Source organism: Salvelinus alpinus, chromosome 11 (assembly GCF_045679555.1).
Source record: "Salvelinus alpinus chromosome 11, SLU_Salpinus.1, whole genome shotgun sequence".
Lineage (NCBI taxonomy): Eukaryota > Metazoa > Chordata > Actinopteri > Salmoniformes > Salmonidae > Salvelinus > Salvelinus alpinus.
Window position 1 is genome coordinate 43,892,467 of NC_092096.1, and position 25,448 is coordinate 43,917,914.

General features: G+C 43.2%; 2 protein-coding genes across 2 annotated transcripts in view; one reads left to right on the forward strand and one right to left on the reverse strand.

Moving 5' to 3' along the window:
• The first annotated feature begins 286 nt into the window (after positions 1 to 286).
• On the forward strand, positions 287 to 6,938 carry LOC139534232 (HMG box-containing protein 1-like). Its single transcript, XM_071333176.1, has 11 exons — positions 287 to 397; positions 1,436 to 1,622; positions 1,901 to 2,102; positions 2,288 to 2,423; positions 2,891 to 3,002; positions 3,946 to 4,058; positions 4,257 to 4,413; positions 4,519 to 4,663; positions 4,841 to 5,104; positions 5,221 to 5,362; positions 5,570 to 6,938. The coding sequence occupies exons 1-11, from the start codon at positions 383 to 385 to the stop codon at positions 5,585 to 5,587; spliced, it is 1,491 nt and encodes a 496-aa protein (XP_071189277.1). The 5' UTR covers positions 287 to 382; the 3' UTR covers positions 5,588 to 6,938.
• An 83-nt stretch (positions 6,939 to 7,021) lies between these two features.
• LOC139533315 (receptor-type tyrosine-protein phosphatase zeta-like) overlaps positions 7,022 to 25,448 on the reverse strand; it is a 31,385-nt gene continuing 12,958 nt past the window's right edge. Inside the window, exons 12-28 of the mRNA XM_071331373.1 lie at positions 21,197 to 21,288; positions 21,027 to 21,112; positions 20,204 to 20,224; positions 19,509 to 19,605; positions 19,305 to 19,375; positions 18,980 to 19,114; positions 16,826 to 16,957; positions 16,472 to 16,635; positions 16,129 to 16,264; positions 15,178 to 15,324; positions 14,817 to 14,910; positions 14,472 to 14,548; positions 13,676 to 13,807; positions 13,438 to 13,590; positions 11,037 to 11,179; positions 10,636 to 10,771; positions 7,022 to 8,246 (exon numbers count right to left, since the gene is read on the reverse strand). Coding sequence (XP_071187474.1) covers positions 8,103 to 8,246; positions 10,636 to 10,771; positions 11,037 to 11,179; positions 13,438 to 13,590; positions 13,676 to 13,807; positions 14,472 to 14,548; positions 14,817 to 14,910; positions 15,178 to 15,324; positions 16,129 to 16,264; positions 16,472 to 16,635; positions 16,826 to 16,957; positions 18,980 to 19,114; positions 19,305 to 19,375; positions 19,509 to 19,605; positions 20,204 to 20,224; positions 21,027 to 21,112; positions 21,197 to 21,288 — 1,960 coding nt within the window. The 3' untranslated portion in view covers positions 7,022 to 8,102. The remainder of the gene's footprint in view (positions 8,247 to 10,635; positions 10,772 to 11,036; positions 11,180 to 13,437; positions 13,591 to 13,675; positions 13,808 to 14,471; positions 14,549 to 14,816; positions 14,911 to 15,177; positions 15,325 to 16,128; positions 16,265 to 16,471; positions 16,636 to 16,825; positions 16,958 to 18,979; positions 19,115 to 19,304; positions 19,376 to 19,508; positions 19,606 to 20,203; positions 20,225 to 21,026; positions 21,113 to 21,196; positions 21,289 to 25,448) is intronic.

The window sequence follows — 25,448 nt, forward strand, 5'->3', positions numbered from 1 at the left end:
TTAAAAACGTATCTGGTGTGTATATCACACAGGTAAACGCAAACAGCAAATGCATGCATGTTTACAAACCTTTATCAAAGACAGTCTGTGCCTTTATTTTTGACTATGGCTTTGTCTGCCAGTCCTTGACATTGTAGTCCAAACTGTTACCAAACCTCATACAGTATAAAAACTACAATAGCTAGTTGCACGAAGTCGTCCAATTAGAGCCATCTGAGAGATGAGGGACATGGATTACAGCCAAAAGGAACTGCGCAAACAAATATGAGGGTGTATTTACTTAGTGAATAACCAATTACCAAGAGAGAAGTTATAGATTGACGTCTGAAGCCACCAATAATGTTTGCGAAAAAGAATAATATTTATCTCTCACTTCTCGTTGATGGCGACTGTTTTGGTGAGTTGCAAAGAAAGTTTATTAGAAATACTGCAGACAGAGTTTATTTCAACGAAATGGATAAATAAATAGCAAAATCTTAAAGGTGCATAGGAAAAAGGCGAAGTTGGGATTGCCTTCTTCAGTTTCGAATGACATGTCAGATCGCATACAAATTTCATTGTTTGCGTTTAGTTTTCTTACCAGCTTGAGCAAGAGACGAAGGCATAGGCTCTTTCTTTCATTCTTTCATTTCAATGTATAAAAAGAATAATATTTGCTCCTCGTGACATGTTTTAATATTTTCTGCTTCCGCATATAGCACAAGATCCAATAATTGTCGATTTTTAAACTGTGTTTTCTGTCAGCTCGACACTTTTGACTAAGCCTATGCCAAATTAGGTTGCGTTTTCCAAATCAATGGGATCGTGTATTACTATGTAAGTATTTCGTTATAAACCAAATCAGTCGGCAGTAATATAGTTAGCTGTCGATGCTGGGTATAACTATTTGTGAGATAGTTTCGTGATTTTAACTTATGCGAGTGAGTTATCGTCCTTTCACGGTATTGAATGAATGAGCGCAAATGCGCACGCGCGATGTCCTGAACGTTTATAAACAAGGCCTGCATCACATGACCCTGTTGCGAAATTGAATGGAAAAAGTTATCTCTCTAATTTTACTCATTATGATGGTACGTTGTTTATACAATTATATGAGTGTTACTTTTTTTGTAATAGCTGCTCTCAATTTACAACACAAATGTTGACAAATGGCATAGGCGTAATTGGTTCTGCTTAAGAAAAATCGCCCAGCTCCCCATCCTTCCCTTCCTCATCGCACCCCCTTTTTTCCCCACTTCAACGCCCCTTTCCAATGTTGTACACCAGGGTACACTGTCCCACGAAAGTCCCGTAAAATCATCCTATTGTCCCGCATTTGGGTATTTTAAATGTGGTCACCCTAGTAACACATAACAGTTGTATTGTGCTCACATTCAATAACTTTGTTAATAAAACGTTAATGAATGAATGAATGTGTGTGTGTGTTTGTGTCCAGTCAGATGACCTAAAGAAGCATTATAACATGGTGTGGGAAATTAAGAGTCCCCTGAGCAGCAGCAGTAGAATGTTGGATATCACAGGGCCAGAGGCAAGTAGAGAACAGGGCTTGGACCTGCTCCAATGTGAAGAACACCTGCCCTCCTCCCCCGGATGCCCCACCAGTGACAGCCACATGGAATACGGTAATAATAAGCCAATGTCATGTTTATGATGTGATTATAGATGTGTAATGTAGGCTATGCTTTATACAGGTAAATATTATGGTCAATTATTACCATACTTTTAAATTATAAAGCACCTTTTGTACATCATTAAGCAGAGTGATACAAATACATAATTCTGATTTACTGTGAAACATCATGCTTTTAGATCTCTGTTCATTCTAGCTATTCTGTTTACATATTTAACCCCGTAAAGGAACTCTGAACCTAGTTATTATATTTCTGTAATTTCCCCTTAGATGACCTCCCGGAGCTGGAGGAGGTGGAGGAGGACCAGACAGCCCACGCCGTGTTTCAGGTGGGGGCGGGGGTGTCCCATCAGGAACGTGACGGACACAGTCATGCGGCCGGGCCCCTGGACACACACTGGCTCACACAGCTAGCTCACATCGCCACAGGCCCCCAGAGTCCCCTGCTACAGGGTTCCACTCAGGTCGTCAGGTAGGGTTGTTACTGTACCACACACACACACACACACACACACACACACACACACACACACACACACACACACACACACACACACACACACACACACACACACACACACACACACACACACACACACACACACACACCTGCTCCCATTTGAATACTTCATAACTGTCCATTTCAAACTACCCCAGGTCAACTCCCGTCCACATCTTTGGCATCAGTAGTAACCTCCATTCCTACGCACGGCCTCCCCACACCCGGCCTCCCCTGACCTCCAGCAGCCTGCCCTCTAGAGGCCAACACAGGGAGCGCAGCAGGCGAGTCAGGGTAAGAGCTGTTATTTTTGATTTGATTTTATTTAGGCATGTCAGTTAAGAACTAGGCAAGTCAGTTAAGAACAAATTCTTATTTGCAATGATGGCCTACCCCAGCCAAACCCAGACGACGCTGGGCCAATTGTGCTCCGCCCTCTGGGACTACCAATCACGGCCGGATGTGATTCAGCCTGGAATCAAACCAGGGACTGTAGTGTCGCAGTGCCTTAGACCGCTGCGCCAACCGGGAGCACGTTATGCTACACTACATTCATGCTGCATTGGTGGCAACACTGGACCAGTGCAGCAAACGCACTGCTTTTACCGATAATATTAAGTCAATTATACAATTTCAAGTCGATCGTCTCTCCCCATGAATTAGAAATATGGAGTTGTTTGAGAATGTAAGGGAAAGTTAGCTAGCTAACTAACTGATCCTGTTTTAGTGATAATCCCCTCTGGTCTCTCTCCTCTCTACAGGTCAGTAGTGAGTGTGAGTCTGCTGTGTCCTGTCACTCCTCTGTGTCTGATGACGAGGACATGGGCTGGAGCCACTCCTGGCCACCTACTGCCTGGCACTGCTTCCTCAAAGGTACATATATATACATATATATATTTATTTATATATACTGTATATATATATGCACTTATCGGCCAGTTTATTAGCTACGTGGCTGTGGCTTGCTATATAAAGCAGGCAGACAGATATCGAGGCATTCAGTTAGAATGAGAAAAACGAGTGACCATATTAACTTTGAGCATGGCATGATCGTCACTGTTAGTATCTCAGAATCGGCCGCCCTCCTGGGCTTTTCAAGCACGACGGTGTCTAAGGTTTACAGAGAATGGTGCGACAAACAAAACACATCCAGTCAGCAGCAGCCCTGATGGCGAAAACAGCTTGTTGATGAGAGAGGTCGAAGGAGAATGGTAAGAATCTTGCAAGCTAACAGGTAGACGCAAACAGACAAATCATTTGCAGTACAACAGTGGTGTGCAGAACGGCATCTCAGAATGCACAACTCTTCGATCCTTGTCACGGATAGGCTATTACAGCAGACGACCACACCGGGTTCCACTCCTATCAGCTAAAAACAAGAAGAAGTGGCTCCAGTGGGCACGTGATCATACTGGACAACTGAGGAGTGGAAACACATCGCCTGGCTCGACGAATCCCGGTGCCTGTTGCGTCAAGCTCGATTTAGCGTAAGCAGCATGAGTCCATGGACACATCCTGCCTGGTGTCAACAGTACAGGCTGGTGGTGTACTGGTGTAGGGAATGTTTTCCTGGTACACATTAGATCCCTTGATACCAATTGGGCATGGATTCTACAAGCTTTTCCGACAGCTTGTAGAATCCATGCCCAAATAATTCAGGCCGTTCTGGGGGCAAAGGGAGGTCCGACCTGGTACTAAATGTACTTAATAAACTGGGCACTGACTGTCTATGTGATCACTTCCGGGACCGAACGCCTGACCTTGTTGTGTAATGACCATTAATCCATTTTCTATAAATTTCTTCCTGTGTCCTCAGGCACTCGTCTGCGGTTCCATAAGGGTTCTAGTGTGGAGTGGCAGGATGCTGAGAAACTGGTGTCAGACGAAGACTCAGACGATGAGGCAGAGGGTATAACCCGCCCCCTGAAGGTACAGTACATACTCATTTAGAGGCAAAATCACATCCCCTGAAGGTACAATAATGCCTAGCTCAGTGGACTAATGTGTTCCTGAGTAACACAGTTTAACTGAAATTCTTTAATATGGTCTCCTATCATCTCCTATCTCCCTATGAGCGCCTTGTGAGTAAAGTTCCCCATCAATAACTCTGTTGTGTCTTGTCCTCAGGGCTATGGTCGTGAGGGCCTGAGGCTGGTGTCCCACACAGAGAGCCGGGCGTTCGGCCAGTCCGTCCTCAAGCTGACCTTTGACCCAGGTGCCTGTGGGGAGTGTCTTCTGTCCGCTGAGTGTCAGCTGGACCACCCGTTCTACGTCAGAAACAAAGGTAGGAGGCCCGGGTGATGTGTGGGTGATGTGTGTGTAACGTATGTAAAGTATAAGGTGTATGTGTGTAACGTGTGTTTTCCTAACGTGTGTGTTCTTGTGGCAGGCTGGTCGTCGTTCTACCCCAGTCTGACTGTGGTGCAGTATGGGATCCCGTGCTATGAGGTGATGGTGGGAGACGTGTGTCTGCCTCCTGGACACAGAGATGCCGTCCACACTGACGACTCCCTGGTGTTCGACACATTCAGGAGGTAAAACCCCTCCGCATTAGTTCAATAGCGGTGGTAGTGTCCATTCTGTACTTTACAAACCATGTGTGACACGTTGGATTTGAACCGCGGCTCAAGACTGTGTTGGTCCCCCTGAGCTAAAGCCTCTCAGATCTCAGTGTGTGACTCTTCTTTGTGTTCCTGTGTTTTTCACATCAGTTATGACTTCACTCCCCTGGACTCGTCGGCGGTGTACGTCCTGAGCAGCATGGCCCGGCAGCGTAGGACCTCCCAGTCCGGCGGGGGCGCCGTCAGCCCCGACCAAGACACACACCGCAACAAGCTAATTAAGAGCCAGCAGGACTCGGGAGCAGCCGGCGGGGCTTCGCCCACGAAGTGCAAGCGGCCAATGAATGCATTTATGCTATTCGCAAAGAAGTTCAGGTTGGAGTACACCCAGATGTACCCTGGGAAGGACAACAGGTGTGTGTGTGCGTGTGCGCATTTGTGTGTGCAAAAAAATCCCCAAATTCCCTGGACTAATCAATCAAGTTAATGTAATACATTATTGTGTGTGTGTGTGTGTGTGTTGCCCTCAGAGCGATCAGTGTGATCCTGGGAGAGAAGTGGAAGAAGATGCGAGGAGAGGAGAGGAGGATGTACACCATGGAGGCCAAGGTTCTGGCTGACGAGCAGAAGAGACTCAACCCTGACTGCTGGAAACGCAAGAGAACCAACTCAGTGAGGAGAGGACACACACACACACACACACACACACACACACACACACACACACACACACACACACACACACACACACACACACACACACACACACACACACACACACACAGCCTATGAAGCCTCTTGCATGGTGGTCATTTCAATATCAGCCCCTTGGAACTGTTCCTAACCTTTCCTCTCTCTTTATCTTGTTCTCCGTTACAGGGTTCCCAGGGGAACTAAGTGGCGCAGACACACGAGAGAGGGATGAGGCAGATGACAGGAGAAAAGAGAGGGAGGCGATGGAGGGGAGGACAAACCGAGAAGAGGGGTGTATGGGGGGAGGCAGTACATGCTCAAACCGGCTACCACTCCTGAGCTGAGGAAGACGCACGCGCGCGCACACACACGCACGCACGCACGCACGCACGCACGCACACACACACACACACACACACACACACACACACACTTTAGAGCCAGCTACACTTCCTGTGACGTTACTCTACTGTGATTCGGGGTATGCTTGCTTTCTAAACAAATAGAGATTTATGTAAGAAAAAAAATATATATATAGATATATACAGTATATATAATATACTAACTGTGCTTGAATATAGGATATTTTTTTAATGTCCGACTTGCCTTAATCTTCCAAAGCAAGAATGTATTCTTTTTAACTCATTTTGATTCATTTCAGGTCATTTCATACCTTATTGCTTGAAAAACATGAGCCCATGTGGTGCTGTAGAGTTGGGAAAGGGGAGGTGAAAACTAAATGTCTATTTTTCAACCAGAGATCAGTCTAGGGAATTTAAAAAATGCTTCCGATTATTCTTATGCCTATATTTGTATAGCTCGATATATTATTGCACAAAAAAAACTATTTTTGACTTTGTACATGCAGAGGGGAAGGGAGGGAGGGGTGGGTGGGATATGTGCTTAACCTTGATTCTTGCTGTATTCCAAATAGACACCTACCCCCTTAGGCACTTAAAAACTACACTCAAAAACAATATTTTGGTATTTGTTACATTAGTCCATTGTTGATATCAAAATGTTTGCATGTCAGCGGCTTTCAAGATATTGGACTTTCAAGAAGCAAAGTGTCACTTGCCACATCATAGTTTTTGATTGGATGTTTCCTTTAAAGTAGATCTTATTTATTCATCTCATATCTACACTAGTGTCTAGTGGGTAGGGGTTGGTTTGGAACTGGGCATATCTTACCCGGGTCAAGTGCACTGGGTGTGTGACAAACGAATAGGTCATATAATAATGACGTGTTATATTATAATGATGTTAACATACCTACGGGACAGACATGCATACTCTCACTGCAATTATGCACAGCATACACTTTATCTTCTGTATGACGGATATGTGTTGTGTACATCAATATGTAACGTAAAATTCAAGTATAGCTATATGCAAGTATAATTTCTGACTCAATCTCAGTTTAACTATCAAGATTGTGAAATTGATTTGATTAGTTTATTTATTTCTCTTCATCAATAATGTACAGGTCCTCCTGAAACTTGTACCCACAATGCTCTTGTATTATAGTATAAATAAAAGCATGGATTTAAACTTTTTTTTTGTGAAAGAGTTTGATTGGGGTAAAGGAAAGTTTACTGAGACGACGACAAGAGTCTGTTGTGATAGTAAATGACGAGGTTAAGGTTTAGAGAACATCTTTAGTCATCCTGTTCAAATATACAGTGCTGTTTATAATAATCTTATGACTACTCAAAAGTCCAAACTGTATAATGTTAAAAAAGATCAAAACATAAGAAATAAGCATTATCGATATTTGAACTCAATTATCAACACAGTAATACCCCCCCCCGAAAAAAACGGATGAAAATAAACAGCAATAATGTTTGTAAATGGCTAGAAAGCCAACTTCATAGTAAAATATCAAATCTAGATGTATAAATACATTTGGCCTTTTGATAGTGGTCAATTATTATTATTTACATAATATGAGATATTATATAATTTCACCTTTCCAACTGATTATCTCTTATTCTACATGTTTAACACCAGTATTTACACAAGTCATCCACAAGAGCGAGAAGAAACATACAGTAGATAGAATGACAGAATATAGGAAGGATATGTATCCCTTTTAAGTAATTACATACAAATAAGACGTTTCAAAGGGATAGATAGTTCAATCAAATAACTCAAAAAGTTTTAACAAACTTTAAGCAAGACAGTGGTCACCTTTAAAAAAAAGAGTACAGAACATTTGGCATTAGTCACAAAGACATAGTATCAAAACAGTTTTAAAGTACAACATGAATTACAAAAGGCACAGAATACCAGCCCCTAGTAGCCAGTTGCAACGTCTGGTCATACATGACAAACAGTATGTCTTATTCTGATAATTGGATGCGTAATCTCATGTATTCTGTAGCCAGCTAAGCCTATTAATCACAATCCACTAGTGGCTAGCTCACGTTGCAAACGACTGGCACAAAAAAAAGGCATCTCTCTCTCTCTCTCTCTCTCTCTCTCTCTCTCTCTCTCTCTCTCTCTCTCTCTCTCTCTCTCTCTCTCTCTCTCTCTCTCTCTCTCTCTCTCTCTCTCTCTCTCTCTCTCTCTCTCTCTCTCTCTCTCTCTCTCTCTCTCTCTCTCTCGGGATGATTGAGATAGTGAAGGACATAGAGCACAGTGTATTTTCCAGAGTGTGTGGTGCTCCTTGTAGTGTGTGTATGTGTATGTATGTGCGTGTGTCTCTGTGTGTGAGAGGTTACATGAGGGACTCCAGGCTCTCTGCTGCAGTGGTGGCCCCCAGGAGAACTGAACCATTGGTCTCAGGGGACTGTAGGGCCCTCTGGTCTTCCTGGCTGTTCACCAGACTCAACACGGCCCTGTACATTAACTGGTACTGCTCCTAGGAGTGGAGCGGTGAAAGACAGAGTCAGTAAAGGGCTCAGCTCCCCTAAATGAGATGTTAGCTCCCCTAAATGCAACAAAAGTCCCCACATGTTTTTGTGGGGGGGTCTCTAAATAATGCTACTTTATCCATTCTTCAATTTTTTTGATGGCGCTTCACCATCTGGCAGTCCGACGGACGAATCTGGGTTCGGCGGATGCCAGGAGAATACCTGCCAGAATGCATAGTGCTAACTGTAAAGTTTGGTGGAGGAGGCATAATGGTCTGGGGCTGTTTTTATGGTTTAGGCTTAGGCTTAGTGGAGGGTAAGTTTACCCACCTTTTTATAAAAATGCATTGAAAGTATTGGGAGCGTTACTTTTTTCACCGCGACCGGCAATCAGAGTTTACTCACCTTTTATTTATTTTTTACAAGTACACACTGGCTACTGGTAGGCCTATTTGAAGTTCATTGTCAATACACATTATAGCCTCGTTTTGTAAGTTGACCTTGTGTGTTAGGCTGTCCATCCCGTTTTTGCCAGGACACTTTCAGCCTCATTTTTGGTGTCCTGACTTTGTAGGCTACCAAAAAGGTCAATTTGTCAGCAAGACGCATCAATTATTGTAGACCTAATCAATGGCAATCGCTGGATGTCATTAGGCATACTTTTTGGTGCTGGAAATATTTTGGAGTGGACAAACATGCACAGGTAGCCTACTAAGTTATTTGTTTGACAAAATTTGATCAGTTGAAAATATCATGACTGGTTGTGTTCATGCCACATTAAAAGTTAACTAATTTTACTGTTTAAATTACGTCTTTATTATTAGGCCAAAGCAAGCGCATGCACTCAATAGAGACCCCCCCGAATGTCATGGTGTAATTCGCACTCTGGCCAGGTGTGTGTGGGAGCTATTTGTGAGCAGTGTGTGAGTGAGCTAACTGTGTATGGTGTGCAGGTGTGTGTGTAAGCTAACTTTGTGAGCTATGTGAGCTGTTTGTGTAAGCTGTTTGTGTAAGGTGTGAGTGTGAGTGTGTGTGCGCGCGTGTGTGTGTGCAACCTGGACTCAGGGGTAGGCGTAACATAGTAAACTAAAATCCGTCAGACCCAAATGAGTGTGATATGTTCTGTTTGGTATGGTATGTATTCATTTGTGGATGTCCATAATCCATTTCTTATTATATGTTATGAATTATAATTTGTATGATATTGTCACGTTCCTGACCTATTTCTGTTAGTTTGTTGTATGTGTTAGTTGGTCAGGACGTGAGTTTGGGTGGGCATTCTATGTTGTCTGTTTCTATGTTGTTTTAAGGGTTGCCTGGTATGGCTCTCAATTAGAGGCAGGTGTTTGGCGTTCCTCTAATTGAGAGTCATATTTAGGTAGGTTGTTTCACAGTGTTCGTTGTGGGTGGTTGTCTCCTGTGTCTGTGTCGATGTTGCACCATACGGGACTGGTTTCGGTTTGTTCGTTTTATGTAGTCTGTTCCTGTTCATTGCGTTCTTCACGTTATATGTAAGTTCGTCGTTCAGGTCTGTCTACATCGTTTATTTGTTTTGTTAGTTTAATCAAGTATAGTTCGTTTTCGTCTTTGTCTGTTTTGTTTGTTTAATAAATCATGTCATTTCACTACGCTGCGCCTTGGTTCGATCACTACTCCTCCTCTTCGGTTGAAGAGGAGGAGGACCACCGTTACAGATATGTTACGAATTGCATTTCGTACAATATGTTACGAATTTGTGTTTACGTATGATATGTTACAAATTCCAATTTGTTGTGGCTCATGTTAGCGAATTACAATTCATTTGATATGTTACGAATTGCAATTCGTATGATATGTTATGAATTGCAATTAGTACAATATGTTACGCATTTGCAATACGCATGATATGTTACGAATTACAATTAGTTGTGGCTAACGTTAGCTCGGTGGCTAATGCCAACATTAGCTAGGTTGCTAACATTAGGTGGCTAGGGGTAAATGGTTAGGTTTAGGAGTTAGGTTAAAGTGTTAAGTTTAGGGTTTGGGTAAGGGTAAGGGTTAGCTAACATGCTAAGTAGTTGCAAAGTAGCTAAAAAGTAGAAAGTAGTTGCAAAGTTGCTAAAGTTGTCTGTGATGAGATCTGAAAACGCAACCTTTGGATTGATAGATGTTCGCGTTAAACGACCACCCATCCACCCCGACCAACACCTGTCCTTCTGTTTTTGCCTAAGTAACCTTCTGTATTATGTAACCATACCAAACGTAACAATCATACTCATTTGAATGTCCTGAATTTTCGTTTACTATGTTACGTCTAGTCTATATAATCAGCCTGGTGTGAGTATGTCTGTGTCCAGGTTTGAGCTGTGCTATGTTCCCTGGGTTTCTGTGTAGTGTGTGTGCTGTTCCAGGACATACCATGTCGTTGAAGACACCAGGCCTCATGAGGTTGGTCATGCGTGCCACCTGGTACACATCCACAGAGCCCTGCTGCTCCAGCTGCTGTGCCAGGGTGGTGAGGGCACAGAACAGCCCCGCCATGGAGCCACCCAGCCTAACACAGACACAGACAGGGGAAAGTATGTACCAACTACAGAAACAACACCCACGTCTTTGTCTCAAACACAGAATGAACCAACTACTCCTGGAACAGAAAGCACTTTATATGGTGAATCGGTGAAATCAGTTCCCATCAGTGAGTTAACACACTCTTCAAATAAGATTCCTCGCACCTTACCAGCCCTCATCTGACCTCCCAACCCCAGAGAACACAGAGGGAACAGAGAAGACTTGAGGAACAGAGGAGAGCAGTAACTCACCGGTCATGTACGACTATGGTTCCTTCTCTCTGTCTGCTGTCCTCTGTGATAATGTTGAGCAGCTGGAAGGTGCCGCTGACAGGGCTGTCTGGGTTGGGCCAGCAGGGGGACATGTACTGACGCACCTCCAGGACATAGTTATCCTGGGGAAAGAGAGAGTGAGGAGTGGGTGTGTGTATGTGTAGTTCTCGTTTGTGTGTGGTACTCATTTGTGTGTGTGTGTGTGTCTAGTTTGATCTGTGTGTGTGGTTTGATCTCTCCCAGCTAGCACATTTGGTTCCTTGGAAGTTGTGGGAACGTATGTTTTTGGTTTCACGTTGGTTGTGGGAACAAAGCCAATATGCTTTCTGACCGGTAAAATTGAACGTTTTTTTAAACGTTCTGAGAACAGAAGTGAAAATGTTGCCTGTTCTGGGAATGTTTATTTTTAGTTTGCAGCCAGGGAGGTTCTGAGTTTTACTATGGTTCCTCGAACGTTTCCCCAAAAGGTTTTATTAACCCTCTGAAGTTAAATTATAGGGCAAACTACCTGCCCTCCAGGACACCTACACCACCCGATGTCACAGGAAGGCCATAAAGATCATCAAGGACAACAACCACCCAAGCCACTACCTGTTCACCCCGCTATCATCCAGAAGGCGAGGTCAGTACAGGTGCATCCAAGCAGGGACCGAGAGACTGAAAAACAGCTTCTATCTCAAGGCCATCAGACTGTTAAACAGCCACCACTAACATTTAGCGGCCGCTGCCAACAAACTGACTCAGCTCCAGCCACCTTAAAAATGGGAATTGATGGAAATTATGTAAAAATGTACCACCAGCCACTTTAAACAATGCCACCTAATATAATGTTTACATACCCTACATTACACATCTCTTATGTATATGTATATACTGTACTCTATATCATCTACTGCATCTTGCCATCTTATGTAATACATGGACCACTAGCCACTTTAAACTATGCCACTTTATGTTTACGTACCCTACAGTACTCATCTCATAGGTATATACCGTACTCTATACCATCTACTGCACCTTGCCTATGCCGTCTGTACCATCACTCATTCATATATCTTTATGTACATATTCTTTATCCCTTTACACTTGCGTGTATAAGGTAGTAGTTGCGGAATTGTTAGGTTAGATTACTTGTTGTTATTACTGCATTGTCGGAACTAGAAGCACAAGCATTTCGCTACACTCGCATTAACATCTGCTAACCATGTGTATGTGACTAATAAATTTGATTTGATTTGATTTATAGGGTATTTGGAGGTTTTTTAATAACTTCCTTAAAAATGTTCACTGAATGTTTCAATAAGACTTTTAATAACACTGCTAGATTATTTTGGGTTCAAAACATGTTTGAACTCCAAGCACAGATAGGACACATGGAAATTAATTTCCTTAGTAGCCCTTTCCTGCAGTCAAATGACCAAATCACCTTCTAGTTGCTTAATGGGTGGAATGTTATTAATATTTTTCATAATTTCATAATTAATAAACATTATTTAAAAAAACAGATAAATTCGGTTTCTATGTGAAACGGTTGTGTTATATTTCAGTCTTCTGTGATGTATATAAAGTGGACATTGGGATGCAAACTCAAAATGTTATACATTTCAACTCTATATCTGACATGCTACAGGTGTCTTCTTTTTTTTAAGCCCATAACCACGTGTGTGAGGTGTATACTTTTGTTTCAAAGTAGATTTGCTTAAGACTACCAATAAGCACTCACTAAGATCAGATGTGGACAATTAGTGGGCGTGGCCAACACACTTAACAAGATAGAGGATAGAGAGAGTTATGTTGATGCTGAGAAAGGAATGTTTACGTTTCCAAATAACATTCTTAGAACGTTCTCTGAACATTACAAACACTTTCTTGTGTTTTTATGGAACGTTTTCTTAACGTTCATGGAACAATTTGAGAACATGACTTTAAATAGAACCACGAGGAAACCTGTAGGAAACATTATGCTGAAGTACTGAAATTCCCACAGAAAAACTTGTTTCTCAACTATCTGAGAACATTCCCAATGTCAAACTAGTTGGAGAACATAACCAACATTGAAATTAAATGTAACCATGTTTGAACTTTTAGGAAATGTTCTGTTAAAGTAATGGAATACCAAGAAAATTCCTTAAAAATTCCTTAAACATTCCTTAAAATTCCTTAAGTTCCTTAAATGTGCCGAGAATGTTTCAAAGGCAAGCAACTATCCTGCACTATTCCCAGGAGGTTGTGGAAAGGTTGAATGCAAAATAACCATAGGACAGCCATGCTCTCACCAAGCTCCCACCAAGAACGTTATGTTGCTAGCTGGGCTAGCTGGGCTGTGTGTGGTTGGATCTGTGTGTGTATGCGTGTGTGAGTGTGTATGGTTGGATCTCACCTGTGTGGCCTCCAGTAAGAAGTCGTGGACCACCAGTCTCTCCTCGTTGGCCAGACAGATGTGGTCCTCTCCAGAGAACGACACTATGAAACCCTCACAGCTGATTGGCTGATCCTTACTGGGCCAATACACACAAGACTCCTCCCCCTCGCGCTGATAAGACACAATGGAGACAGCGTTATAGGTGTGAAACTGTTGACCTGTGTGTGTGTGTGTGTGTGAAGTGCTACCTGCTCACCTGTGCTGTGTGTGTGTCAGGCAGGGAGATGATGAGCTGTGAGTTGTGGTCCCAGACCATTCTCCAGAAGTCAAAGACAGTGGAGGGGAGAGGAGACTGGGTCAGGATAAACTCCCTGCTCTTGTGGTAACCCTGGAACACAGCACAGACACAGTCAAAATAAACAACATGAATCTGGAACACACATATGACTTTGCTTCTACATGATTTATGCGTGTACAAAACATTGGGAACAACTTTTGTACCCCTTTTGCCCTCAGAACAGCCTCAATTCGTCGGGGCATGGTGTCGAAAGCAGGTGTCGAAAGCGATCCACAGGGACAGTTGTGTCAAGTTGGCTGGATGTACAATACTTTGGGTGGTGGACCATTCTTGATACACATGGGAAACTGTTGAGCGTGATAAACCCAGTAGCATTGCAGTTCTTGACACACTCAAACCGGTGCACCTGGCACCTACTACCATACCCTCTTCAAAGGCACTTATATATTTTGTCTTGTCCATTCACCCTCTGAATGGCACACATACACAATCCATGTCTCAATTGTCTTAAGGCTTAAAATCCTTTCTTAACCTGTCTCCTCCCCTTCCTCTACACTGATTGAAGTGGATTTAATAGGTGACATCAATAAGGGATCATTGCTTTCACCTGGATTCACCTTGTCAGTCTACGTCATGGAAAGAGCAGTTCCTAATGTTTTGTACAGTCAGTGTATGTAGTGTTTATGAAGACCTTATGAATGCTCTATAAAGCATTTATAAGGGGTCCTTATCAAATGGACAACATTGTTCTTACCATGATATAGGACGCGTTGATGTAGTCTGAAGATTCTCCTTCCACTGGACATGACAGACACACTCTGGATCTCTCCACTGCAGCACACACAGAAACACACAACCCAATCTATTCTTTTCAAGTGGTCCTAAAGTATTGCTTGCATTTATTCATTGAAAGATTTCTGGTTTGCCCAGATAAACTATTCCATTTTTTTTATTACTCCGAATCGAAATGTTCTTTGGCCTATTTCTCTTCTCCGCTGGGGTAAGACATAGATGGAGGAGACCCTCTTCCTGGTATTGACTGAATGGCTGTCTCTAACCCACCATATGATGTTGTGCGTGTTTGGCTACTTCAACTCACCCGGCATGAGAGAGGAGGTCCTGTTTTTGTCAGCGTTTCCTTCCCTCAGGGCAGCGGCGTAGTCAGCCTGTCTGGCTCTGCACTGACACACCAGCTATGCCACGACAGTAGTAAACATTACCACAACGCTACCAGATGAACCACATAACCAACACAATACCACCACGCCCGCTACACTTGATTCACCAACCAAGTCATGCCAGATCATTGACTACTTCAAGGAAAGGAGGAAGGTTGAGATGACGTATCCTCAATGTGTTTGAGCAGGTCCCAAGTCAGGGCCCTGAAAGTAGCACACTAGGGTGTAGGTTTCCACTTGGGACAAACCCACATCTGTGTGTGTGCGCGTGTGTGTTCTGACCTTGAACTGTCTCTCCATGCGTGTCCTGCCGGAGGGCCCAGTGGTCAGCAGGTCCGAGACGTAGGAGTGGACCAGGCCAGAGGTCACCAGAGTGTCCCTGCTGACGATGGACTCCACCAGGGCATCATGGATAAACACGTACTGCTCCTGTGGACCAGAGAGACATAACACAGAGAGAGACTTCCCGGTTACATTTCAATCTCTGGCCCCTTCTCCTAGCTTCTATATGTTCAGAGTTTGCCTTTCTCCTAGCTCCTAATTGTTCAGAGTTTGCCCTTCTCCTAGCTCCTAATTGTTCAGAGTTCGCCTTTCTCCTAGCTCCTAATTGTTCAGAGTTTGCCTTTCTCCTAGCTCCTAATTGTTCAGAGTTTGCCTTTCTCCTTGCTCCTAATTGTTCAGAGTTTGCCTTTCTCCTAGCTCCTAATTGTTCAGAGTTTGCCTTTCTCCTAGCTCCTAATTGTTCAGAGTTTGCCTTTCTCCTAGCTCCTAATTGTTCAGAGTTTGCCTTTCTCCTAGCTCCTAATTGTTCAGAGTTTGCCTATTGAACAGAGCCTTGTTGCTTCCACCTTTCCAATACTTTCAGGTCTGTGTATATCAAAGCATGGCATAAAGGCGTCTGGTAGCCTAGCGGTTAAGAGCGTTGGGCCAGTAACCAAAAGGTTGCTGGTTTGAATCCCCAAGCTGACTAGGTGAAACATCTCTCAATGTGCCCTTGAGCAAGGCAATTAACCCTAATTCAGTGTTTCCCAAACTCGTTCCTGGGGACCTCAAGGGCTGCACGTTTACTTTTTTGCCCTAGCACTAAACAGCTGATTAAAATAATCAAAACTCGATAATGAGTTTATTATTTGAATCGGATGTGTAGTGCTAGGGCAAAAACCCAAATGTGCACCCCTTGGTTCACCCCAGGACAAGTTTGAGAAACGCTGCTCCTGTAAGTGTGTGCATTACCTCCGTCTGTACCAGGTAGTTCCTCTGTGTTCTGACGTGTTTGAGGAAGCCCAGTATGTTGACTGTTCCCTGGTCCTGGATCTGTTCCAACATGCTGTCCAGCACGATGTAGGTCCCTGTCCTCCCCACACCAGCACTACACACACACAGGACATACTTATGACGTAGAGTCCCACATCAACACGACGCTTCCCTTTTCAGAAATGAATACTTGGATATCCACCTCCTGCACCAAGCCATTGGATCTGCATAGTGTTATTCAACCCTTTCTCAAGCAATATTTTTGCCAAGTCTTTCCTGCTGGTTGTTATTACCCCCCCCCCCTCCCACACACCCAGCCCACCTGCAGTGTACGAGGACGGGGCCCATGTCCTGAGTCCTGGCCTGGGACGAGGCCCGCACGAAGGAGAGGACAGGCAGGGTGTATTCAGGCACGCCCATGTCAGGCCACTGGGTGTAGTGGTACTGGACCACCGTCCTCTCAGCACAGCGTCCCCTCTGGGAAGCCTGTAGGTACAACACACAGCAGGCAGGGTCAAACAGACTAGAAGCTCTGTGCACTGCAGTGCATCTTCTTCAAGGTGTGTGTGTGTGTGTGTGTGTGTGTGTGTGTGTGTGTGTGTGTGTGTGTGTGTGTGTGTGTGTGTGTGTGTGTGTGTGTGTGTGTGTGTGTGTGTGTGTCCGTCCAGGAAGGTACCTTTTGTGAGGTGTCTCTGAGGGTAAAGGTCCTCAGGGTATAGTAGGCCAGGGTCTTGGTGTCTTTTAGGGTCACCAGGAAATGACCGTACTCCTCCTGGTTCTCCATTGGCCAGTACTGGTCACACTTCCTCTGACATCACAGAGGGAGAGAGCCTCAGTCACACAATGGTCAAAACCGTCATATAAAAGTAACATGAACATTTCACAAAATGTTCAATTTTTCTTTCTTCTTGAACCAATGTTTTCTGTTTAAACTGTGTTAATAACCTTTTGTCAATAGGGGGAGCTGTTAGCATTTTTTTTTTTTTTACATTTCCAAATTAAACTGCCTCGTACTCAATTCTTGCTCGTACAATATGCATATTATTATTACTATTGGATAGAAAACAATCTCTAGTTTCTAAAACCGTTTGAATTATGTCTGTGGGTGAACCAGAACTCTTTCTACAGCGAAACTCATGACAGGACATGCGAAGCTCTGAAAAATAGTCTCTGATCTCGGATCAGTTTAAAACTCTGTGTGTGCCCTATGGCTTGACATGAACTGCACCCGCCTTCCCCTGGATGTCAGTAACCAATGAGAAGTGGAATGGTGTCTCTACGTGTTTGTCAGAGTTTATAAAAGGGAATGGAGTGAGATGTCCCTTCTTTTCGACGCTCGCCAGGACGCAAGGGAGGACATCAGAATCGCATGCTCAAAAGCTCTCGTTATTGATCAAAGATATATCCGTCTGTGATTTAATTCGATATAGGTGTTAGAAACATCATAACGAAGTTATTTGAAACCGATTTATATCAGTTTATGCGAGTATATTGCTATTTTTCTGAATTTCCTTAGTATTGCGTTTGAGGATTTGGGCATGTGTGTGCCGTGTAGCTATCGTTAGCTGCTAGTTCTGAAGTTGAGGAGGTCGTTTTACAACAAAGCAACGATTATTTTGGACAAAGGACACATTGCCCAAGATACTGATGGAAGCTCGTCCAAAAGTAAGAGTTATTTATGATTTTATTCCGTATTTATGTGGAAAAATGTAAACGCAGTTGTCAGCCATTTTTTGCGGCACTAGTCTGGCTGTAACTCACAATGTATGTCTAGTAACGTAAATTTTAAAAATCTAAATCAGCGGTTGCATTAATAACCAATGCATCTTTCATTAGCTGTCCAACCTGTATTTTTTTTGTCAATCTAATCGATAAATAATCGTAAACATAGGTGCCTTTCCAAGATGGCGCCGGCCCGAATGCATGCCATGTTTTGACAGATTACATTGCATAACCACGATTTGTGATGCTAAATATGCACATTTTCGAACAAACTCTATATGCATTGTGTAATATGATGTTACAGGACTGTCATCTGAAGAATTCTGAGAAGGTTAGTGAAAAAATTAATATATTTTGGTGGCGATAACGTTATCGCCCCTTTTGCCTTGATTTAATGCTGGTGTGATGTTAGCTCATGTGGTATGCTAATATAACGATATATTGTGTTTTCGCTGTAAAACACTTAGAAAATCTGAAATATTGTCTGGATTCACAAGATCTTTGTCTTTCAATTGCTGTAGGCTGTGTATTTTTCAGAAATGTTTTAGGATGAGTATTTTGGTAATTGACGTCGGTCTCTGTAATTATTCCGGCTGCTTCCAACGCTATTTCAGATTGCAGCTGCAATGTAGAACTGTGATTTATACCTGAAAAATGCACATTTTTCTAAAAAAACATATCCTATACCATAAATATGTTATCAGACTGTCATCTTATGAAGTTGTTTCTTGGTTAGTGGCTATATATATCTTTATTTAGTCGAATTAGTGATAGCTACTGATGGAGTAAAAAACTGGTGGAGTAAAAAAAGTGGTGTCTTTTGCTAACGTGGTTAGCTAATAGATTTACATATTGTGTCTTCCCTGTAAAACATTTTAAAAATCAGAAATGATGGCTGGATTCACAAGATCTGTATCTTTCTTCTGGTGTCTTGGACTTGTGATTTAATGATATTTAGATGCTTGTATTTACTTGTGACGCTATGCTAGGCTATGCTAGTCAGCTTTTTTACTGTGGGGGGTGCTCCCGGATCCGGGATGAGTACCAAGTAAAAGTTAAACTTTAACACAGTGCCCCAGCCTGCAGTCTGTCTGTGTGACTAACTGACCCGCCCCTTCTCCAACAGGTTGGTGATCATGACGATGACTCCAACATTCTCCTGCCACACCATCCTCCAGAAGTCCTCTGTTCCAAACTTCAGGGGCCCCTGGGCTGCGATGTAGGCCCTTGTACGCTCAAAACCCTGACAGGAACACACACACACACACCCACACACATACACAGATCAATCAATCAACCAATCATCCAGTCAATCTTTCATACTACCCCTCAGTCCGTATTTCTATACTAATCCCATTTACATAGTGTACGTACATGTTTAGTATTCGATATAGATATGAATGATATGAATGATTAGGAGAGGAGCTACTTACATCAACAAAGTTTGCATTGATGTAGTCTCCACCTTTTCCCTCTTCCAGTAGTTTGACTCTGCTGTGGTCATCTAGACCAACAAAGAGGGTTAATGAATAGTGTGTGTGTGTGTGTGTGTGTGTGTGTGTGTGTGTGTGTCTGTCTGTGTGTGTGTGTGTGTGTGTGTGTGTGTGTGTGTGTGTGTGTGTGTGTGAGAGACGTACAGGCCATGATGTTGATGTATCGGTTCTTGTTCTTGTTGTCTGGGTGGTTGGAGCTGTCAGTGGTGATGCCCATCTCCACCGTGCATGACTGCACCTCCTGTAAGAGAAACACACACCGGCACTCAGTCACACAACCCCGCCCAATGACCAATACACACATCCGCACGTACACACATCCGCACGTACACACACACACACACACACACACACACACACACACACACACACACACACACACACACACACACACACACACACACACACACACACACACACACACACACACACACACACACACACACACACACACACACACACACACACACACACGCACACACACACACACGCGCACACACGCGCACACGCGCACACACACACACACTGAGCCATTACGAGCCAACACACACAACCCGGCCAGAGTCCAATTATCAAACAGAAGGTAGCATGCAAGAAGAACACAACAAACAAGAAAGCACTAAAATACATGACAGCAGACAGTACAGCTACTCAGAGATGTGATCCATGCAGCAAAGAAAACACTATCCGTCAATTCCAATGACAGGATAAAGAGAAACGGTCTTCCTGATTCTGAGGCCAAACATCAAAGATTCAGGAAGTCCTGATGAATCAGGATAAGATGAGATCACATCTTTGATACCGTGCACATATCTAATCTAACACAAAGGGAGTCTTACCTCATAACACTCTGTCACAATCTAATGGGAGGGGGAGGAAGGAGGGGCGGGGGGTGAGAATGGGAGGTGGAAGGGCGGTGGGGAGGAGGGGGTGAGAATGCAGAAGGCACAGCGATGAGGGGTCGGGGCGACACACAGTGACCAGTCAGTGCAGATACACAGACATGAGGAACAGCTCTGTGTGTGTGTGTGTGTGTGTGTCTGGAGGTAGTGGCCATGCCTATTGACAGAGTCACCTACTGATCCACACAGTTTTGCAAACTGTACGCCATGTTGACACCTAACATTCTATTGGAACATTGTCTTGGAATGGGTGGTGTGAACATGGCACTAAAATGTCTACAAGGTTTGCCCAACTCTGTGTATCTATAGCTATGTACAGGGTTTGTTAGAGTAAGGTTACCTACAGAGACAGTGTAATGTGGTACCTCACCCAAACACACAGTACACCCTCAACATGCTAACCCACAACCACAACAGTTACACTGAGATAGATAGGGACATCTAATACACGTAGTAACATCTACAGACAATAACTAAAACGGTACTCTAACCATTCTCATTGGCCCTTAAACAAACGTTTCTGTTTCAGACAGTGCCACCTTTCAGACAGGATGCCTCACTTACCAGTAGTGTTGAGTTCAGTTATAGTCTGAACTAACATAGACTTTTATTGATTAGAAAGGAATAATGACAGCTTTAGTAAGCAGTGAGGGTCAAATCCCAACCATGACTACAACACTATGTCTAGGTGATGTTAATACTGCTGGGGAGCATTAAGAGTGTAACACATACAGTAGCATCAGGCTGATGTCTCCCTCACCTCGAACTCCTTGGAGAAGGTGTTGGTCTGGTGGAGCTCTGCCACGTGCTTCACAAACTGCTTCACTGACAGCGCCTCGTGCTCTTCTGGAAACACAGGCAGGCAAGGATGAATGGACAAAGGTGTGTGTGTGGTGTGTGTGTGTGTGCGAGTGTGAGTGCGTGTGTTACCTGTGGCAAGCAGCAGAGGTGAAGACAGAGCAGAGATGACTTTGGGTGAGGCGGTGTCTTCAGTGTAGAAGTCAACCGTCTGGAAGCAGTTTCTGTTGAACAAACGTTGCAAATAGAAATATAATTAATAGAGCTGACACGACTCCCAATTCTACAGAGCAGACAATCATACCTGCTCGACACAATACATTTCTATCTGAACATACACTGTAAAAAATGTCCTGTAATTGGCCAGTAAGTTACTGTAATGTTTTTTAGAGTACAGCTACTGTGATACATTTTACAGTAATTCATTTTACGGTACCAAAAATGTGACTGTAATCTAACTACAGTATATTATTGGAATAACCCATGCAGCAACATATTACCCAGTGTTCGTTGCAAGTTTTCATTTTTACATTTACATTTTGGTCATTTAGCGGGTGATCTTGTCCTTAGCAACTTACAGTCAGTGTATTCAACCAAGGTTGAGAAAAAAAATCACAGTCATAGCAAGTGAAAAGCTTCTCCATTACTTGTAATTACAACAATATATCTTATGATATATCTCTGGATAGTGCCAATACAATACTGAGATATTTACAGTAACTTGATGACAGAGCAATGCAACACAGTACAATACAGCAAAACTGACTATTAAACTATATAAAATACAGTATTTTACTGTAATTACAAGGGATTAGAGCACATATGTCAGAGTCAAGGCCCGCGGGCCACATCCGGCCCGCGAGAAGGTTTTTTACGGCCCCTGGGATGATCTTGATTTATTATTAGAACCGGCCCGCAGACCGCAGCAAGCCGGCAGCCCGCAGATCTTTTACACGCACCAATACTACATTTCCCACAATGCAACGGTGACGCACCGAGCAGTAGGCTGCTTCATTTCAATATTTATTGGCACAGCAGTCGTCAGCATCACAGTAAAATTAACTTTCAGATACCCATCAAAAATGGCAAAACGGAAGGTGGACACTGAGAACCGGGGGTTTCAAACAAGGTGGGAGTCGGAGTATATGTTCACGGAGGTAGCTGGAAAACCTGTGTGTCTTCTGTGTGGAGAAAGTGTGGCGGTACTGAAAGAGTATAATCTGAGACGACATTATGAAACGAAACACGCGGACAAAAACAAGAATATGGACATGGAACAAAGGCTACAAAAGGCAGAGGAATTAAAACGAGGCCTCAAATCTCGACAGGCTCTGTTCAAAAAAGCCAAATCACAAGGCCAGGCTGCTGTCAAGGCCAGTTTTATTTTGGCAGAAGAGATCGCTAAATCAGCCCGGCCATTTACGGAGGGGGATTTCATCAAAAACTGCATGATTAAAGTTTGTGACGAAGTTTGCCCAGAAAAAAGGCAACTCTTTTTAAATGTGAGTCTGAGCAGAAACACCATTGCCGAGAGAGTAGACCAGTTGTCCATCAATCTAAAAGAGCAGCTTGTGAAAAAGGGAAAAGATTTCATTGCATATTCCTTGGCTGTGGATGAGAGCACCGACATTTCTGACATTGCCCAGTTGTCAATTTTCATCCGCGGAGTGGACTCCAGCCTAAGCGTGACAGAGGAGTTTTTGGCTTTACGTCCTATGCATGGCACAACTACGGGGCATGATTTGTATGAAGAGGTGTCAAGATGTGTAAATGAGATGGAGCTGCCTTGGGAAAAACTCGTGGGTTTGACAACCGACGGAGCACCTGCGATGTGTGGACACAGGAGCGGACTGGTGGCGAAGATACGGGAAAAGATGCAAGAGGAAAACGCGACAGGTGAGCTGACAGCTTATCATTGTATCATACACCAGGAAGCGTTGTGCGGTAAAGCCTTGAAAATGGAGCATGTAATGAGCATCATCACGCGCACAGTTAACTTTATCAGAGCCAAAGGTTTGAATCACCGCCAGTTCAAGGCATTTCTGACGGAGTTAGAAACGGAGCATGGTGATTTGCCTTATCACACAGAGGTGCGATGGCTAAGCCAGGGAAAGGTGCTTCAAAGATGTTTCGAGCTTCGTGAGGAGATTTGTCTGTTCTTGGACAGCAAAGGGAAAGACACAACACAACTCCGAGACGAAATGTTTCTGTGTGAAATGGCTTTTCTGTGTGACATTACGAGTCATCTGAATGCAATGAACTTGCAGCTGCAGGGTCGGGATCATGTCATCTCTGATATGTACAGTACAGTGAAGGCATTTAAAACCAAACTGACTCTGTGGGAGACGCAGATGCGGAAAGAAAATTTGAGCCACTTTCCCAGCTGCCAGACCATGAAAGAGAAGCTCTCTACCAGTGCGTTCCCGAGCGCACAGTTGGCTGATAAAATAGGTATGCTTGCCGCTGACTTTCGACGCCGATTTGCTGACTTTGAAGCACAAAAAAGCAGGTTGGAACTGCTCGGTAACCCATTTGCTGTTGACGTGGAAAGCTCACCACCAAACCTCCAAATGGAGTTGATTGACCTCCAATGCAATGATGCACTGAGGGCAAAATATGCGGCAGTGGGTGCTGCGGAGTTCGCCCGTTTCCTCCCCGACACAATGCCCCAGCTGCGCATCCAGGCTGCTCAAACGTTGTCTATGTTTGGCAGCACATACCTGTGTGAACAACTGTTTTCTTTGATGAACCTGAACAAAACATCACACAGAAGTCGACTTACTGCTGAACACCTCCACTCAATTCTGAGGATTTCCTCAGCTCAGAGCCTTACCCCGAACATTGATGAACTTGTGGAAAAGATGGGACACCACCAAGTATCACCCTCAACCTCAAACAAGTGAACATTACTGTGCAATCACATATTTAGAGTTTTTACTCAGTTCAAGTTTAAAAGTTAAAGTTTAATATTTGTTTTCACTGCATGTTACTTCTCCTTAAACAAAGTGTTGTTTTTGATTAATAGATTTTTGCACTTTATTTTATTGTATTTCAATCCAATTATATTTTAAAAATATTTCAGTTGAGTGGATGATAGAAAATTGCTATTATTGTTTTTTTCTTTGAAGTAAATTTAGCCCACTTTTGCTAAAATAGAAAATATAGGCTACTGATGGTGCCTTGAATACCGGTTTCTTTCATTTAATGTTCATGTTATGGGGATTTTTATATAAAGGAAATTTGTCTTTTGTGTCTGTTGAAAATTAAAGATTACTGACAGAGCCATAAGAAAATATTGCTTTATTTATCTGATCATATTGGAATATATTTGTTAGGTTTTCAGTAGGTTCAATTAGGTTCACTAGACTATATGCGTCATTTAAAAATTTTTCAATGAACATTCGAACAGTCCGGCCCTCGGCTTGTAGCTAAATTTTTTATTTGGCCCTCCGTCCATTTGACTTTGACACCCCTGGATTAGAGCAAGCAGGTTGGCTGTAGGCATTTGCATATTAGTGCAAACTAGGTGTTTCATATCACTTGCACTTCTAGAGGCCTAATCAAAGGCTTCCAAACTGTCTGTGATTAAAGGGCAAAACAGATCGAATGGACATGGGTAAATATTCAGCCATTAATACCTTTTGTCAATAGGGGGAGCTGTTAGCATTATTTTTTTTTTTACATTTCCAAATTAAACTGCCTCGTACTCAATTCTTGATCGTACAATATGCATATTATTGTTATTATTGGATAGAAAACAGTCTATAGTTTCTATAGGAGTTGAAATTTTGTCTCTGAGTGGTACAGAACAATTTCTACAGCACTTTTCATGACAGGGTTCAGATTTCAGAAATTTTTACCTCTGATCTGGGGTCTGTTTTTAAGGCGACAGTGAATGCTATGAAGAAACCGACACTGCCTACGTCTTCCTCTGGGTGTCTGTACGTCATCACGTTTTCAATGGAATCGATGGGACGTTCACAGCCATTATAAAAGACGAAAATGTACAGAGACCACCCTTTCTCAACGTGCGCCTGAAGCGTAAAGGACATCGGACCTGCCTCGTTCCAAATCGTTTTCTAACCAGCAGTATTTCTCCGGTCATGTTTTCAGTCGTTATAGTTGTTAAAAACATCATAATGTAGTGAATTTTAACCGTTTTATATCAATTTATATCCGTTTAGTGCGATTTTGAGGAATTTCTTTGTCGTGCACTCTGAAAGTTTGGACACGCTTTAGGGTGTCGGTCGTTGGTGATGGACATTTCGAAGGACAGAGGACATCTATCGACCAAAAGACGTTTATAACATAGAAAGGATACATTGCCCAAGAATATGATGGAAGATCAGCTCAAAGTAAGCAATATTTAATATGATAAACCGTG

Excerpts from the sequence above, each read along its gene's own strand:
- LOC139534232 (XM_071333176.1), top strand. Across the intron at positions 4,664-4,840 it reads GTGTTCGACACATTCAGGAG|TTATGACTTCACTCCCCTGG; the intron begins GTAAAACCCCTC and ends TTTTCACATCAG. Across the intron at positions 5,105-5,220 it reads TACCCTGGGAAGGACAACAG|AGCGATCAGTGTGATCCTGG; the intron begins GTGTGTGTGTGC and ends TGTTGCCCTCAG.